The sequence below is a fragment of the Mytilus galloprovincialis genome, chromosome 6 (genome assembly GCF_965363235.1).
Source record: "Mytilus galloprovincialis chromosome 6, xbMytGall1.hap1.1, whole genome shotgun sequence".
Classification (NCBI taxonomy): domain Eukaryota; kingdom Metazoa; phylum Mollusca; class Bivalvia; order Mytilida; family Mytilidae; genus Mytilus; species Mytilus galloprovincialis.
The window spans coordinates 25316088-25332247 of NC_134843.1; the positions used below are offsets into that span (position 1 = coordinate 25316088).

Genomic DNA, 16160 nt, shown 5'->3' on the forward strand with positions numbered 1-16160 from the left:
ACCTACGGGTGCGGGAATTTTCGCTACATTGAAGACCCATTGGTGGCCTTCGGCTGTTGTCTGCTCTATGGTCGGGTTGTTGTCGCTTTGACACATTCCCCATTTCCTTTCTCAATTTTATTATAATATATATGAAAATATTTGGTATGAGTTGTCCTAGCTTAAATGCACCAGCAATTCATTTGTACCAATCCAAAATAAATTATGAACACTATTCCGCAATATAATTTTACACAGATTACGAACACATACAGGAAATGCATGTGAACTGAAGAAGAAACTAAACAAGTAGTATGGCAAACACAAAGTCTTTAGAGTTTTATTGATTTGCTTTTTATTTGTTTTCCATTGTAATTTTTCAGTTTGAAGTAATGATTTATCAATTACACAAATTATGATAATACAATTAGTTTCTAAAACATAACATCTATATATTTAATTCAACAATTCTTCCAAAATAGCTTACTTTTACGTCTTGTTGATGCTAACATGCACTTTTCGAAAGATAAACGCATCACTAGTCATTACAGGGAATATTTTGTGAATACGATGACTCAAGCAGAAAGTGTGTGAACAATTTCTGTAGAAAGCAATTATCCTCAACGTTTGACAATTGATTCACATCGTTTTATAAACCAGTAAGAGTAAAGCTTGTGTCTGGAATAATTCTCAGATCTGCTGAGTCATAGTCTTTCCCTGTGTATAGCTCTGTCCAAACTGGACAGTGGTCACTGACAACACCTCCCCAGGACCATCCTTTAGGTATTAATGGACTTGTCAGATTTTCTCTTATAACACCTGAATTACCTTGAAACAGAAATACAAATTAATTTCACAAATGATAATGATAATAATGTTAATCTGTTCATGAACAAGTTTTACTGTGCATATATATTTACTGGGATTATTATACTTAGTATAATATTCCCAGATATTTAATAGACCATGTACATTTTGAATATTTGTTAATTTCTACTGAAAATAAAATAGGAATTCTACTGACAACCATCAGTTCTGTTCATATATTTCGATAATAAACCAGTCAAGTTAATTCGATAAGAAGAGCTTTTGTTTTTTAAAGCATTTACTTTTAATGTCATCGTGTATGTTCATTTTGTTTATCGTCAAAATAAAGTGCACACGTTTTTCGTTCTACAGTTCTTTCACGATCGTGTATAAGTATGTATAACAGTGTTTGCTTGACTTTACTATTGAAAATGAAGCTAATCTGAGTAAGCATTCCTAAATAAATGCAGTATTTAATTGGCATATTAATTGTTAACACTTTTGCACAGAAATTTTGAGCCGCGAAAGGTTACGTAAATTTACGAACGCAGTGATAACATGATGGTTATATTTATTGTATCAATTATCGGTTTTGCTAAACGTCAGATAAATTTTCTTGCTATAATATTCACAGTTTGAAATATTACAGACAATTGAAAGTATTTCATACCTGAAAATGCATTATGTGTTCTGCTACTTATCCATATATGATCATAAATCTTGCTACCTTCAGGGTTGCTATTGCTTACGTTCGTAAAAACACCAATTGGAACACAATTACTATATCCTTTCTCTCTCATAATATCAAAATCTGCCAAAAACATAAGGATTCTTAATTAGGTCAGATTGTTTCCAACTGGATTAAATCATTAATTTTAGTTGTTCATGCGTTGACGAAGATATAAAGTCATTTTTCATTACATTTTTTCTATAGTTGAAAGCACACATTTATGCAGACACTTCATACTATTGTAAACTTTTAGTCAATGATTCAGTCCAGACCAATGAGCCATTTTAATGCTTTACTCAGGTTGTTTTGATTAACGGAGTAAAGATAAGGGAATCGTTGTAACATCCAAGAAAGTTATACGTATCTGACGCAAGCATCAACATAATTAGCTATTTGATAGCATTATACATTCATTTATATGCTAACGAGTCTTTTTACTTCTACTTTCATTTGAAATTTCATCAAGAATAATGGGCATTATTCACAAGCCTTGATATCTGTATTGGTCAAATCACGGAGTTTGGTAAGTTAATTTCTAGAGTTTTACCTAAAGAATTTGGTAACATAACCAGACCTTTTGAAATAGCTCTTATAAAATTGAAATATTATATGATTTTACTTGAAAAACATGTGTATTGCTTATTCTGTTATCATACTACCTTCTTCTTTTGGATCTAAATTGAAGTCTCCTAATATAATTATGTCTTCTTCTCCTAAAATTATATTAAATTACTGTTGCATGAAGGCTAATGGGATTAACATTGCTTAACATAATAATACTTGAGAAAATGGTTTTAGAAGGTCGGAAATGATCTTTGAAGGTAAAAAAATGGTGTTAACTAAACAGTAAAAAGTTATCAAAGGTACCAGGATTATAATTTAGTACGCCAGACGCGCGTTTCGTCTACATAAGACAGTAAATTACAGATATGTAAAAACACGTTTTGGTCCATTTTCTATTTTCTACATAAGAATATGCCTGTACCAAGCCAGGAATATGACAGTTGTTATCCATTTGTTTGCTGTGTTTGGGTTTTTGATTTCGCCAATTTATTAGGGACTTTCCTTTTTGAATTTTCCATTGAGTACAGTATTTTTGTGACTTTACTTTTTAACCATACAATATAAAATAGCTGAAAAGAAGATAAATGCATACGAATCTGTCTTATCGTATGATAGGCTGATTATACGGTGGGTATGGTTGTCCTGCGAGAGAACGTTCTGTGCTGGTGATTCGGTCCTGACGGGTGCTGGTGATCGATGAAAAAATGTAAACAAAGACGAAAATGAAGATTTTTGACGTTTTCACTCATAAAAAATGGAAGAAAACAGTTGAGATTTTTCAATTTTGTTTCTTATGGGTTCATATGTAAACCATTTAAAAGTTGACCCTCTAAACTGTTTGAGTAAGCGTAACACAAAAATGCTCATTTTCAGAAAATCTAGAACTAAAAAAATAAAACAAAAATACTCATAGAGTCCGCTTTCTATACCGCAATCCACACGACAAAACTATTTTGTGAAAAAACATTGCAATTTATTAAAATTTAGCATTTTCTCAATTTATTCATGTCCTGATACTGTGCTGGTGGGTCCTGTCATTGTGCTGGTGGGTCCCGATACGGTGCTGGTGATTTTGGATAAGAAGTTGGTCATATTTGAAACAAATGTTACAAAATCAATAAAATTGGGCAGATAATTGTGTCAATAGGATCTATGACTCCTATTTTAGCTCTTGTGCATCCATTTGGCTGTTTAATATGTGTTTTCAAATGATCGTAACTTGTATTACATAATTACATAAAAGGGCAACATCTTTCGTCCAATATCAGATAACAATATATAGTATCTAAAATAAGAATAGTTTTATTAATATATTAAATGCCCCTTACATTGATGCTTCAACAATGATCAAAGCCCATGCCGCATAGACATGTTTGTTAGCGCTCCGCATACCCCTCCCCACTTCCACCCAACCAATCCTCCTCATTTCCTCCTTCATTGTTACAGTGGTGTACCAGCACAACAATTTATCACATAAAATAATAACACAAAGACACACATTATTGAACAACGAATGCTCGCAGGTACTGAAAGCTAGTAGTTCAAAGGGTCTGCATTTTCAACTAATAGATAAACCATGTTCTCATATACAAAAATCCCAATCGTGTCGATTAAAAAAGTCTCAAAACTTAAGTTCACATTTTAATGTTTGATATTAAGCAGAACTTTAAAAGTGTGCAGTGAATCTTGTGCTCACAACAGTTATTGTCATAATTATGTTTGCATAAGACTTAAGAAGGTACCAAGAAATATTTTATAGTTCAATTTAATGATCATGAATGGAAGAAAATGGTACGGAAGTTTACATAGGACAAAAAGAAATTGATAGTACTTTTTGGCGAAAGAATTAAACGCTTCTTTGCATTATATAGTACAGCTCTTCTATAAAAGCATGCAAAAAAAAACTTTGATTGACTTGCTTGCTATGTTTGCTTGGAAGTTTTCAAACAATAGGTAGGCGGAGTTTCAATACATACTGTGATTTGATTGGACAAATACAAACTGACAGGAATTGAAGTTAATGTGTATTGTACAAACAAATTCTAGTATATAGTAAACAGACTACTTACCTGTTGTTTACAAACATCCAAACAATCATAGCAAGCAATTTGATCAATGGTTTGCTTTGCATATATTTATAGAAGAGCTGTAAATTCTAAAAAAAAATTCTTGTTGTCGTAGATGGTTAAATCCTCAACAAAATCTCAATAACTTTGTTGGAACGAATAAAGGTTTTAAATTAAATTTCCGTGGACTTTTTAGCTTCCACCCTGACGAGGCATGTTAGCTGTTCGTATGCTGTTGCACCTGACGCACGGAAACTTTCACATTTCCATCTTCTTTTCTGAAATATTTTACCCAGCTCATACTTGACAGGATTGTTATCCTAGTAAAAGGTGTATCCAATGGATTGAACACAAGTTAAAAATTCCACAATACTATATGATTCATTTTATGTGTCAATTTGTTCGAAAAAAAGTCAAAAAGAAGAAAGTTTTTTTAATGTCATGATTATCTGTCGCTTTCTAGATCTATGCTTAGCATTTATTTCAGATGACATGGACTCCTCACCCTGGTGACCCTGCTGCCTTTCATAACTTTATCCGTATACAAATATTAATAGATAAACAAAAGGCTGCAACTTGTATTTTTGTATTTAAAATGATTCGTTGTAACGAGAATATTTGTGGTGAAAGGAAACTGTGATGGTCAAAATCTTAAATTGCTTATAAATGTTGCTGGACCCAGTTTCGTTATCTGATCTGAATTTTCTGAAATGTGCGAGGTAGATAGACATTGGCCTTTTGATTTGTTTTACTCGGTAAGTTTTGCCCTAATTGCTTGAACTTTTGCAATATTAAAGCCGATTTCAATGAGTGTGTAGACAAAGGGAATATCTTTGGTTATCTTGCTCGCTGAACAGAAAAGTCATTGTTAGGTTATGTAAACTACTCTACTTTAAAAGTAGACTAGTCCGACAAATGACATATCTTTCTGTCTGTAGGACCAGGCTACTTCGAAAGGAGGGTAGTATACCTTACCTAACAATGACTTCACGGATTAGCTAACAAGCAAGCTAACCAAAGATATTACCTTTGCCTACATACTCAATGGAATCGGCTGTAACTAAAAACTCGAATACATTTTAACAGACAGTGGTCATGTTTGTTGATGAATATTGTTTTTCCTAGATTCACTCTTGAAAAATCATTTGATAACATTTGGTCAAGTAATTTCAGAAAAGATCTTTTTGTAATTGCGGACGCCAAGACAATACATGAACCTCACACGACCCCTCGACACAGGTGAGCTTATATATGATCTTATAGCGATTCGGGTTGATAACCAGTTGAAATTAAGCCAGTTTTGTGTGTGTGTAGATTTGTATTGTTTTAAACTGTTATGACCTTTTAAAGTTAAATGTAGGTGTTTAATCTAAGAATTTCTTTTTTAAACTTATATACTTGTTTTATACTCAATTGGTAGTATGAAGCTACGAAATATTTTAATTTTTGAAATTGACATATTCTAGTCTGCCCTTTCATAAAATAGTGATTTTTTTTTAGTGTTCTATCGAACTTTCGAAAAAAAAACCTGATAACCGTTCAGACAAAAAAATTATGTTGAAAATTTTTACAGATACAGCAAGTGAGTCTTAATAGCTATAAGATACATTTTTCATTTAAAATACAACTTTTAAATCTTACGGGAAACTATTCCAACCTTAAAACTTTCACTGTAACCTCGCTCTAACTTATCCCCATCCCCCCGCCTAAAAAAAAACACCTAACAAACAAACCCGCAATACTATTGTCATTCTTATAGTCATCACTAAATTGTTCACAAACAAATGTGTTTTTAGCTGCTAAAGACATATGATTTAAACGCTCAGAAAGTCCTTTGTTCTATATTTTGGCTCTCCATTTTTATGCAAAACCTTTTACATTTTTATTTTATGGGTTATTGTTGAAGGTCGTACCGTACACACATACTTCCTTTGGTTTCTTATGGAAATTTGTCCATTGACAACAAACATACCACATCATCTATTTTATATAAGTATTGTATAAATTACAACGTATTTTGGTGATCTTGCAAAATGATCGTAATCCCGAAAATCGTAAACATATTTTCTTATCTTAAAAGGGGGCAAGAAGGGTTCCATTATCAGGCCAATAAATAAGATTACAGTTTAAAAATTAAAAAAAAAAAAAAAAAAATAGGGGTATTTTTACTCTCATAATAACAGTTAACAGATTCACAACAATGTCAATTTCAAGAAAGCAGACAACATTTAATTAGTCAATAACAGTACAGCATCAATGATCTTGAATATATGCCACTTTTAACTAAAATATAAAGGCACAGAACCAGGACATAGGAGCACAGAACCAGGACCGTTTTTCTTATCACCAGCACAGCGTCAGGACAATTCCGTTTAACGAACTTGCACGACTTTTGCAATATAATATTGTTGTAATATACTTTGCATGGTACTTATGACGCATCAGAGAAAAATTAAGCAACAAAACAGTCGTTTTATTGCCGTTCTGATACAATGTAAACAAACCCACCAGCACAGAATCAGGACCCACCAGCACCTGACAGGACCAAATCACCAGCACAGAACGTTCTCTCGCAGGACAACCATACCCACCGTATTCCATGATTGAAGCTTTATCAAATAAAACATACGTTATTAAATTAACATTTACCGGGAATTTTATGACCGATTTTTTTAACTGGTTTACTGCATTGGTACTAACGTATTTAATTACCTGGGTATTGTTGTTCTATGGCATCTATTACTTCAGGTACTTTATCTATCTCCTTCTGAAGCCTTTCTAAGTCTTCATTATCTAAACCAGTAGCTTTTAGATGTACACTCCCAATTATACAATCAAATTTCTTAATCTGCAAAACGTGTATTATATGTATTTTCATCAGATGTTTATTAATAGTTATCAAAGGTACCAGGATTTTATTTAGTACGCCAGACGCGCGTTTCGTCTACATAAGACTCATCAGTGACGCTCAGATCAAAATATAATATTCAGACTTTTGATAACTAACTTTACGATAAAAAAAGATGATTTAAGCATCCCAATTGTAAACGTTCCATTTCTATGCAGCAACATTATGACAGCGCCTACATATAGGACACATTTATTCGAGTTAATACGATATTATAGAGCTTGCATTTCCGATCATGATTTCCTTGACAGTCGGCTGCTACTTGCAAATATCTATAAGACTATGGATTTCAAGTGTTGATTTTGTAATCATCTCTTTCAACTTTACCCGAACCCCATCACGAGTTTGATGACTGTTATGGAATACATGAATCTGTTTCACAGATTACGACTTGTATTGTTCCAAATACCGTGCTTTTTGCACTCGAATGTAAGGATACTGAATTATATATACTTATCACCATATATACACAAGTAACACAACTGGTGCCACAATTGGAACAGGTTTTTATTTCTCTTCTGGAGATCGAATTTGACATCATCCCCTGGTTTTTTTTTATGAGGTTAATGTTGATCAGTGACAGTCTAGAGTTACCTATATGTTTTTCTTTGTTCAGATTTCGTTCGACTTATGTGTTTAAACAATACGACGGTATATTCCACCTCTCATTTACTTCTACAAAATATGTTTATACAAGCAAATATGAATGCATGTGAAGTTGCGTTATGTTCCTGCACTAAATCAGGACCTGATGTTGTTTGTTGTAAAATAGTTTTTGTGTGTATCTCTTACTTCTTGGAGAAATAGGTGGTTCATGCGGTTTGTTGCATACTTACATTTACATATCATGCATATGATGAAGACATAATATTTCAATCAGTTAAATTGAGGTCTGGAGTTGGCATGACAGTAACTGCTAGTAGTCCTTTATTAATTTATGTGTCATTTTCATTTTGATTAGTTTCTTTTGTATCATATTCTGACATTGGACTGAGTTTGACTGTACGTTATACTGTGTGCTTGTTTTTTCAATATTGACTAGCGGTATAAGGGGAGGGTTGATATATCACAAAGATTGTTCATTAACACCGCCGCATTTTTGCATCTGTCCCAAGTCAGGAGCCTCTGGCCGTTGTTAATCTTGTATGAATTTTAGTTTTAGTTCATTTATAGGCTTTGAAGTTTAGTATGGCTTCCATTGTCACTGAACTAGTACACCTTTTTGTTTAGGTAAAAAAAGGTCTTTGGGTGAAGGATTTTCTCGCTGTATTGAAGACCCATTAGTGGCCTTCTGTTGTTTGTTGCTCTTTGATCGGGTTGTTGTCATATTTATCGAAGTGAAGGAAGTTGATTAATGTATTAAGTATTTGTTATTGATGTTATTAAAGTTTTAGTAGATTAGACTTACCTTAAAAGTTCCTATAAATGGTGACCTAGTAAATGGTTTTGGTGATGTTTTTGGTTTTTCCAGCAATGCTGAATGATTTAATGTTATACCCCTGGCTGTGTCGTATAAATAGCCGTTGTATTCCATACTCTATAACAATAAGAAAATTATAACATATAAACATTGACCTATAATGGTTTACTTTTTTAAAATTGTTATTTGGATGGAGAGTTGTCTCATTGGCAATCACACCACATCTTCCTATATCTAAAACCTAAAAAAGAACCAGCAAAACTTTTTTTTTCAATTTAATATTATTCAATTTATGCTTATCATATTTTGAGGACCTTGTCTGAGGAAGATGGGATTGTGTATTCATTAATGTCTTTCATTTTATTGTTTCCTGTACCAAAGCGTTAGCGTAACGTCCGAGATACCAGCATCAGCGGTACTGACTAATTCATATTAATTCTAATCCAAGAGGTACCTAATTTTGTTAAATAATCTAGCTGTACTCTTTGTGTTGCATACCTTTTTGAAGATCTTAAAAAATAAATTCAAATCTTAGAATTGCAGAAAGCTTTTAAATCACTGTTTTGTAAATATGAATGAAAAATGGAACAATTGTTATTGCTATTTCTACAGAAAAAAAGAGGTGACATACTCGGTACATCCTCCCAGTAGCATCTGATACGACATACTGCCACTCGCGACGATGTCCTGGCCAATCCTTTGTACAGGACAAGGATGGGTTATTCAGTTCTTCACAAATCTACAATCCAAAACATAAAATTTTCATTTTTAAAATGGTACAAATAATTGCTTATCATTTCAACTCTAGTGGTTTCTTATTTCTATACTGTTTTAATTATATTCTGAAAAAGTCGTTATAAAATATATACTTTTAGGAAAACATTTCGTTGTCACAATACTTTTTGTCGTACCCTTTTTCCTGAATGTGACCTTCCGAATTAGACCTATTACCGGGTTATTAATAACATGAGAAACACGACGAGTGCCACATGTGGAGTAGGATCTGCCTACCCTACCGGACCCTTTCAGATCACCCCAGTTTTTTGGTAGGGTACGTGTTGCTCAGTCTTTGGTTTTCTATGTTGTGTTTTATGCACTGTTGTTTGTCCATTGGTCTTTTCCTATTTTTAGTCATAGCGTTGTCTGTTTATTTCAGATTTTTTTTTAAAACGCACATTTAATAATAACTATTCATTTAAGTAAAGCTAGTAAAGCCCGCATTTCTTAACTGACTTCTTATGTGCTTTGATAAGAACAACAAATACGGATAGTTTGAAATGAAATGGTTTTTTTTTTTTTTTAACAAATACCGCTTTTTGCAGAGAAAACATTATATACATCATACATCATGAGTATAGAACGTTCCCCGAGATACATACCATTTCTAAACAGCAATGAAATAAGGGAAAGTTGAATAAGCCTTGTGATTTCCAATTCGAAAACAAAATCTTGAAAATAAAAGAAACAACGAAACAACTACATTGTTCAGACAAAAAAGATATCAAACATTAACAATGTACATTTTAATGGTAAATACCTTTTCCAGGGCCTTTATATCAGCAAGCTCTTGAAATGCAATTAAACTAAATCTGAAATGTAACGGTAGATATAGTTATCAAAGGTACCAGGATTATAATTTATATATATTATAAATTATATATATCATCCTTTTTATTCTTATTATATTTTCTCGGCCACTCTCCTCAGGGTTTCTTTTAAAAGGAACTGCTTTCTTCAGTTTGTTACATATAAACCTGGGGAATGAGTACATGCATTGTTTCTGGTAAAATTGTTTTAGCTTTAGCAATATTTTTGTCACAAAAATGCTTGAACCTTTTAATTGTCGTAGTTACATATGTGTATCTTTATGGTGAAATATTGTTAACTACACTTTTACGTTTGTCGATCCTGAAACATATTTTCGCAGAATATTGTTAGTTACATAGTGTGCTATTGACCTAATACGGTATTTATGGGGTCAGTAAATTCCATATGGGGTGAGAGCGAAGCTCGAATTCCCATATGGAATTTACTGACCACATATATACCGTATTTCGTCACTAGCACACTATGTAACGAATTTATCTTACCGACTATCTTAATTAACGTGTGAAATTTAGACTAGTGACCTATCAAAATGAGCAAGTCTTTAATACTGTTTGAATTAAGAAACTACTTTCATTATTCCTACAAAAACAGATGCCAACAATAACAACTTGTTAGGTTTAAATGTGTTTTATTAATTTATTTCAATCTTAATCATCAGTTTCTTCGTCTATTGAAACCTTAAGGAATTTTTTCTCAGTGCCGTTTTGTTTTTATAAAGGGACGTAACACCACTACTAACCGTGTATGAAATAAGCCCCGCCTCCCTACTAACCTAATATGAAATATACACGGTCTCCAGGCGGACGCTTTTAACCAATCACATTCCTAGAAATGTACAGGAGGTTAGATAAATACTATTATACATTTGTACAATATAAAGTTTGGTGATTTAGTAGTTCGCATATACTAGAACTCGATTGAAGTTAATACAAAGAGCAACAAATTTCATAGATAGTTTAACTTATTTCCGAATAACGATAAAACATGATTCATGTCACTTTATTACTGAACATACAATGTACATTTTTATATTACATTTTTTTTAATTAAGACAAATTTCACTGTTAAGTATTCCTATGCCAGCTTTGTTGTGAAAGAAAAGTAAAATAACAAAAATACTGAATTCTGTGGAAAATTCAAAACGGAAAGTCCCTACTTGTGAGAGTGTTCCTGCTCACTTATAAGCTACACACTAAGCACTCTCAGCAATGTTGTTTTTAATTCTCTGCTAGCTATATATACCGTATTCTAAGTTTCTTTTATCTTTAGATATCAGGCACTATAGTAAAGGATAGTTCACATAATCGGTGTCCTGTGTTTTGAGGACTGTTGTTCCCCATTTCTTTCATTCGATTTTGTTTATTTCATTCTAATTTGCATCTCATTAAAATCGGTACTATTTGAATGAATATTAGTACCCCCTTCGGATCTATCAAGGGCGTCTTAATTGTACGTCAAAGTATGGTTTTTCCTTCTTCGATTTATTGTTTATTTTTTAATCTTTCCCCTCTTTAATTTTTCGACGCACATCAATGTGTACCTTCAGCTACATGTCAACTATTGAATTTATTTTTTTTTCACGAAACTCACCCATTTTCTAGAATTGTCATACACACAACTTCTTTAACTCCTGGATTATCAGCCTTTTCTTCATCGAATCTTTCTACATTCCAACTAGCTATTCGTACTACACCTTTTCGTCCATGTCTAAACTTGAATGGCGTCACTTTTGGCCTAGAAGATGATTTAATTATGCTAATAATTGGTTCTAATAACTTTAATATATTTTCCGTGGATTCAGACACGTGGCTTTCTGTACATGCAGTCTCTGCAAACTCGTAAGGTAAAGGTGCATGCGTGTTCCTATTCTCGCTTGTAATAGTCCTTTCTACATGTTCATAATCTTTATTTTCTGAAGAAAGACAGCTATTTAGTATCCCCATTGTTAACAGTATGAATGAGGTAAACTAATAGATATATTTACAAAATAAAATCACTCCCAAGTTAAGTATGTTGAACAAGTATTAAATCCACTGGTAATCAATAAATCCTCATTGCATCTACCACTGTTAACATCTTGTATTATGATCAATGTACGAAGAAAGAAATGTGCGTAAAATTGAATTATAAATAGTATGCCTTCCTGTCCGGGTTCATCAAAGGAAATCATTAACTTTAAAGATCACATAACTATTACATTTTATGAGGTAGATCGACCCAAGGTATCAGAGTGGAACATTTAAATATTTAAATTACAATTATTACGCGTTTGGTGGTTTCACTCTGTTGTACAAAAAAAAAAACGACCAAGTAAAAACGTTTTTACATAAATTATTGTAAACTTTGATTAAATATGTTTTTATATTTGTGTAGGCTTTTTTTTGTCGTTTTCGAGCAATTTCATCTGTTAAAAGATGGCGCCTAAAAAAAATACAGATCGGTTCAATATTTCCAAAAAAAATTTGTGTGGTTATTTATATCAACAAGGTGCACCAATGTACCAAATATGAACTCATTTGGCCAAAGTGGCATTCGGACGGTTTTGCATGGTTTTCTAGCAGATTGGCTCTTAAGTAATGGAAAAGATATTTGTTGAAGTACATCACTGATTACCTCTCTTATTATTTACTGTAATAAATTCTCCATGAATTATCTATTAAATGTGATATTTCTCTACAAATAAAGGTATCAACTTCTACAACAAAGTTTACTTAAAACCATTTGTCTTTTTTACGTATACTGATATAACCGCTTAACTATATATAATACCCGTAGTACTACTTTTACTAATTTTACAACTAAAAACTGAAGAATGTTTACATTCATTCGGTGATACCACCGATGGTGTACATTTTAAAAGGAGATAATGACTCGCACAGTAGTCAGTATGAGAATTTTTGATGACATGACATATTATTGATTTGTTAATTTTTCTTTATTGTACTATTGGCGGAGTATAAATTGTTACCAAATATGATGCATACCGTATAGCATGGTAGGATGAACTATTTCGATTCTAATAGGAAAATTGAAATATTCAAAACATTAAGGGTTATTTTTTTACTCCCAGGCATATATTGCTTCACCTTTTTTGTCACCTTGTTTTTTTATTTTTTTTATTTTAATGCTTTCATCTTCTACTTTGATTGACCTTTATATTTTTTATATTCAAGTGACACTAACGAGTCTTATGTAGACAACCGCTAACCTGGCTTGTCAATTTATATAAGCCCGGTATCGTTGGTGTATGTTTTGTTTCCTTTCTTTGTATTTCTTTATGAGTAACTCTTGATGAATATTTACAAAGAGCATTTCATCTAGATGCGCGTTTCGTCTACAAAAGAATCATCAGTGACACTCGAATAAAAAAACTAAAAAGGCCAAATAAAGAACTAAGTTGACGAGCATAGAGGACCAACAAATTCTAAAAGATTTGAAAAAAAAACCCACCTAAGATAATCTTTTTCCTGAGGTGGTTCTAAATAAAAACTCATCATAGAAACCAAGATTTAGATTTTGTATTTGCGCCAGACACGCGTTTCGTCTACAAAAGAAATTATCCATATATTTATCTGCATTGGAGGCGAAATTATATTTTTTGATAATGTACTGTAATCATATATACCATAAATGAAATTCATACTTAAAACTATGTTCAAGGGTTTCTTGGCGGTCTTCTAATGAAATATATTTTAAGCTCTATGTATTGCTCCCGTTGCTTTTGCATTTTACTTTAAAGAACGATGTAAATTGAACAGATATTATCTAAACTGCACTGTCTTTCAGTATCTATTGCAATAAATTTCTTTTCGTTATAAGGCTTAACGAATACCGTTATGCGTAGTAATTTGCACGGGTGGATTCACCCGTGCATATCTTAGCGGGAATTAAATCATTCGACGGTTTGCATTCAATCAGTCTACACGTTTATTTCAATTGCTGTTAAGGTCTGTTTGACTTTTCTCCTGAATGTTCATCTTCAAGAGTCATCATAGGTGTGAAGTTGAGAATCCCACAAGCAACTCTACAGCTGATGCTTTCTCATTGTTTTCCAAAGGACATTGGTCGTCTAACTGTTCAGAAAAAGCCAACAAGTCTAATAACATCAGCAGTTCCAAATGAGGTATTATCTTTGATTGACTTTAATTTATGTTTAGACACATATGAGTATGAGAATGAGATAATACAAGTTTAAAATGTAAAAGGTCTATTATACAATAGCTTACAAATTTGGGAAGAAAACTTTTATTGGCCGATTTAAATAAAAATAGTTTTACCTATACTTGAATCTGGCTATTTTTTGAAAATTACCGATGCACCTACTTCTGTATTTTTGAATAACCATACATCTGCTTTTGAACATAAAGATTTTGTTAAACATGCAATTGCAGATTTGGTTTGCACGGGAGTAAGCACTCCCCCTTTTGTTGTTAATCATTTATCGGTGTAGGTCAACTCGATTGGCAAGGAATGGTTGATTGTTGACCTGAGACACGTACATCAATACGAAATGATATTTAAATTTAAATACGAGGTTGTAAAAGAGGCCAAAATGTATGCAGCAAATAAACATTTTGCATTTAAGTTTGATTTAAGACATCATCGGGATACTATCATATAGATATGCATGTTGAATCACAAAAGTTTCTTGAGTTTTGATAGAAAAGTGACACTTAAGTTAAATATAACACATCAGTTTTATCTTTTGTGCTGAGCTCAGCTTCCAATTTTTTCACTAAAATGTTATGCCCTCTAGTAAAATGTTGGCATAGTAAAAGATGCAAAATAATTGTTTATCTAGATTATGGACTTGGATTTGAACATACTGAAAAATTATGTTTAAAAGTGTCAAAAGAAGTATTGTCTGATTTATTGTCAGCTGGGTTTTTGCCAAATTAAGGAAAAAGTGTGTAGAAGTCATACAAACGTTAAGACTGGCTTGGTTTGTATGGGATTTACATAGGGGTACTTTAAGTTTACCCGAACAGAAAATGTTTGAATATTTTGATTTGATTTTTTTTTTTTTGCTTTAGCACTTATAAATCCTTGTAATACGACTGCAAGGAAAGTTGCAGCGGATATTGGTAAAATAATTGCATTATCACCGCATTAGGTAATACACGTAGAATTATCACAAGACACTTACATCACTTGGTAAACGAACGATCCCCTTGTGACTCTAGAGTTAATTTAGATACTTTGTCTATTAAAGAGTTAGATTTTTTTTATCCTTTAACAAAAGGTATATCATTTTTATAATTGATGCATTCACGTTTGACTGGTCAAACGATAATAATTGGCTCTTTTCACATGTATCTTTAATAACTTACACTGTAAAATATATTCAATTATGTAAAACTAACGGTACATTGGTTGTCCCTAACTTGAAATCAGCAGTTTTCTGGCCGATCTTCTGAAAATGCGGTTTACAACGAATACAGGTTTATTTCAAATGTGCTTGTATTGAAACTTGATGCTAAAATGAATATATGAATTTGAGTAAAAGATTCTGTATGCGGACCTTGTCGCTTTTTGTTTTTTGATATTGTATGTAGATTGTACAGTGTACATGTGTTTAATATACGGACCTGGCCGCTTGTATCACGGACCTGGCCGTGATTTTCTGTCCTTGAAGGATAGGATATTGCATATCTTTCCATGTCTTGTATTGAAACTTGATGCTATAATGAATGAATGAATTTGAGTAAAAATTTCTTTATGCGGACCTTGCCGCTTTTTGTTTTCTGATATTGTATGTAGATTGTTCAGTGTACATGTGTTTAATATGCGGACCTGGCCGCTTTTATCACGGACCTGGCCTTGATTTTCTATCCTTGAAGGATATGATATTGCATATCTTTCCATGCCTTGTATTGAAACTTGATGCTAAAATGAATGAATGAATTTTGAATAAAAAATTCTTTATGCGGACCTTGCCGCTTTTTGTTTTTTGATATTGTAACTGTAGATTGTACAATATACATGTGTTTAATATACGGACCTGATCGCTTGTATCACGGACCTGGACGTGATTTTCTGTCCTTGAAGGATAGGATATTGCATATCTTTCCATGTCTT

At 32.5% G+C, this 16160-nt stretch overlaps 1 protein-coding gene across 1 annotated transcript; it reads right to left on the reverse strand.

Annotated features, from left to right (window-relative positions):
- Window positions 1–324: 324 nt before the first annotated feature.
- Window positions 325–12265, reverse strand: LOC143079236 (endonuclease/exonuclease/phosphatase family domain-containing protein 1-like). Its single transcript, XM_076254473.1, has 8 exons — window positions 11673–12265; window positions 10012–10063; window positions 9106–9213; window positions 8463–8591; window positions 6859–6994; window positions 2176–2229; window positions 1457–1597; window positions 325–807 (listed from the first exon to the last, which is right to left on the reverse strand). The coding sequence occupies exons 1-8, from the start codon at window positions 12023–12025 to the stop codon at window positions 629–631; spliced, it is 1152 nt and encodes a 383-aa protein (XP_076110588.1). The 5' UTR covers window positions 12026–12265; the 3' UTR covers window positions 325–628.
- Window positions 12266–16160: the final 3895 nt, after the last annotated feature.

Excerpts from the sequence above, each read along its gene's own strand:
- LOC143079236 (XM_076254473.1), bottom strand. The coding sequence starts at position 12,025 with ATGGGGATACTAAATAGCTGTCTTTCTTCAGAAAATAAAGATTATGAA. Across the intron at positions 10,064-11,672 it reads ATGACAATTCTAGAAAATGG|ATTTAGTTTAATTGCATTTC; the intron begins GTGAGTTTCGTG and ends GTTACATTTCAG. Across the intron at positions 1,598-2,175 it reads TTTAGATCCAAAAGAAGAAG|ATTTTGATATTATGAGAGAG; the intron begins GTAGTATGATAA and ends TGTTTTTGGCAG.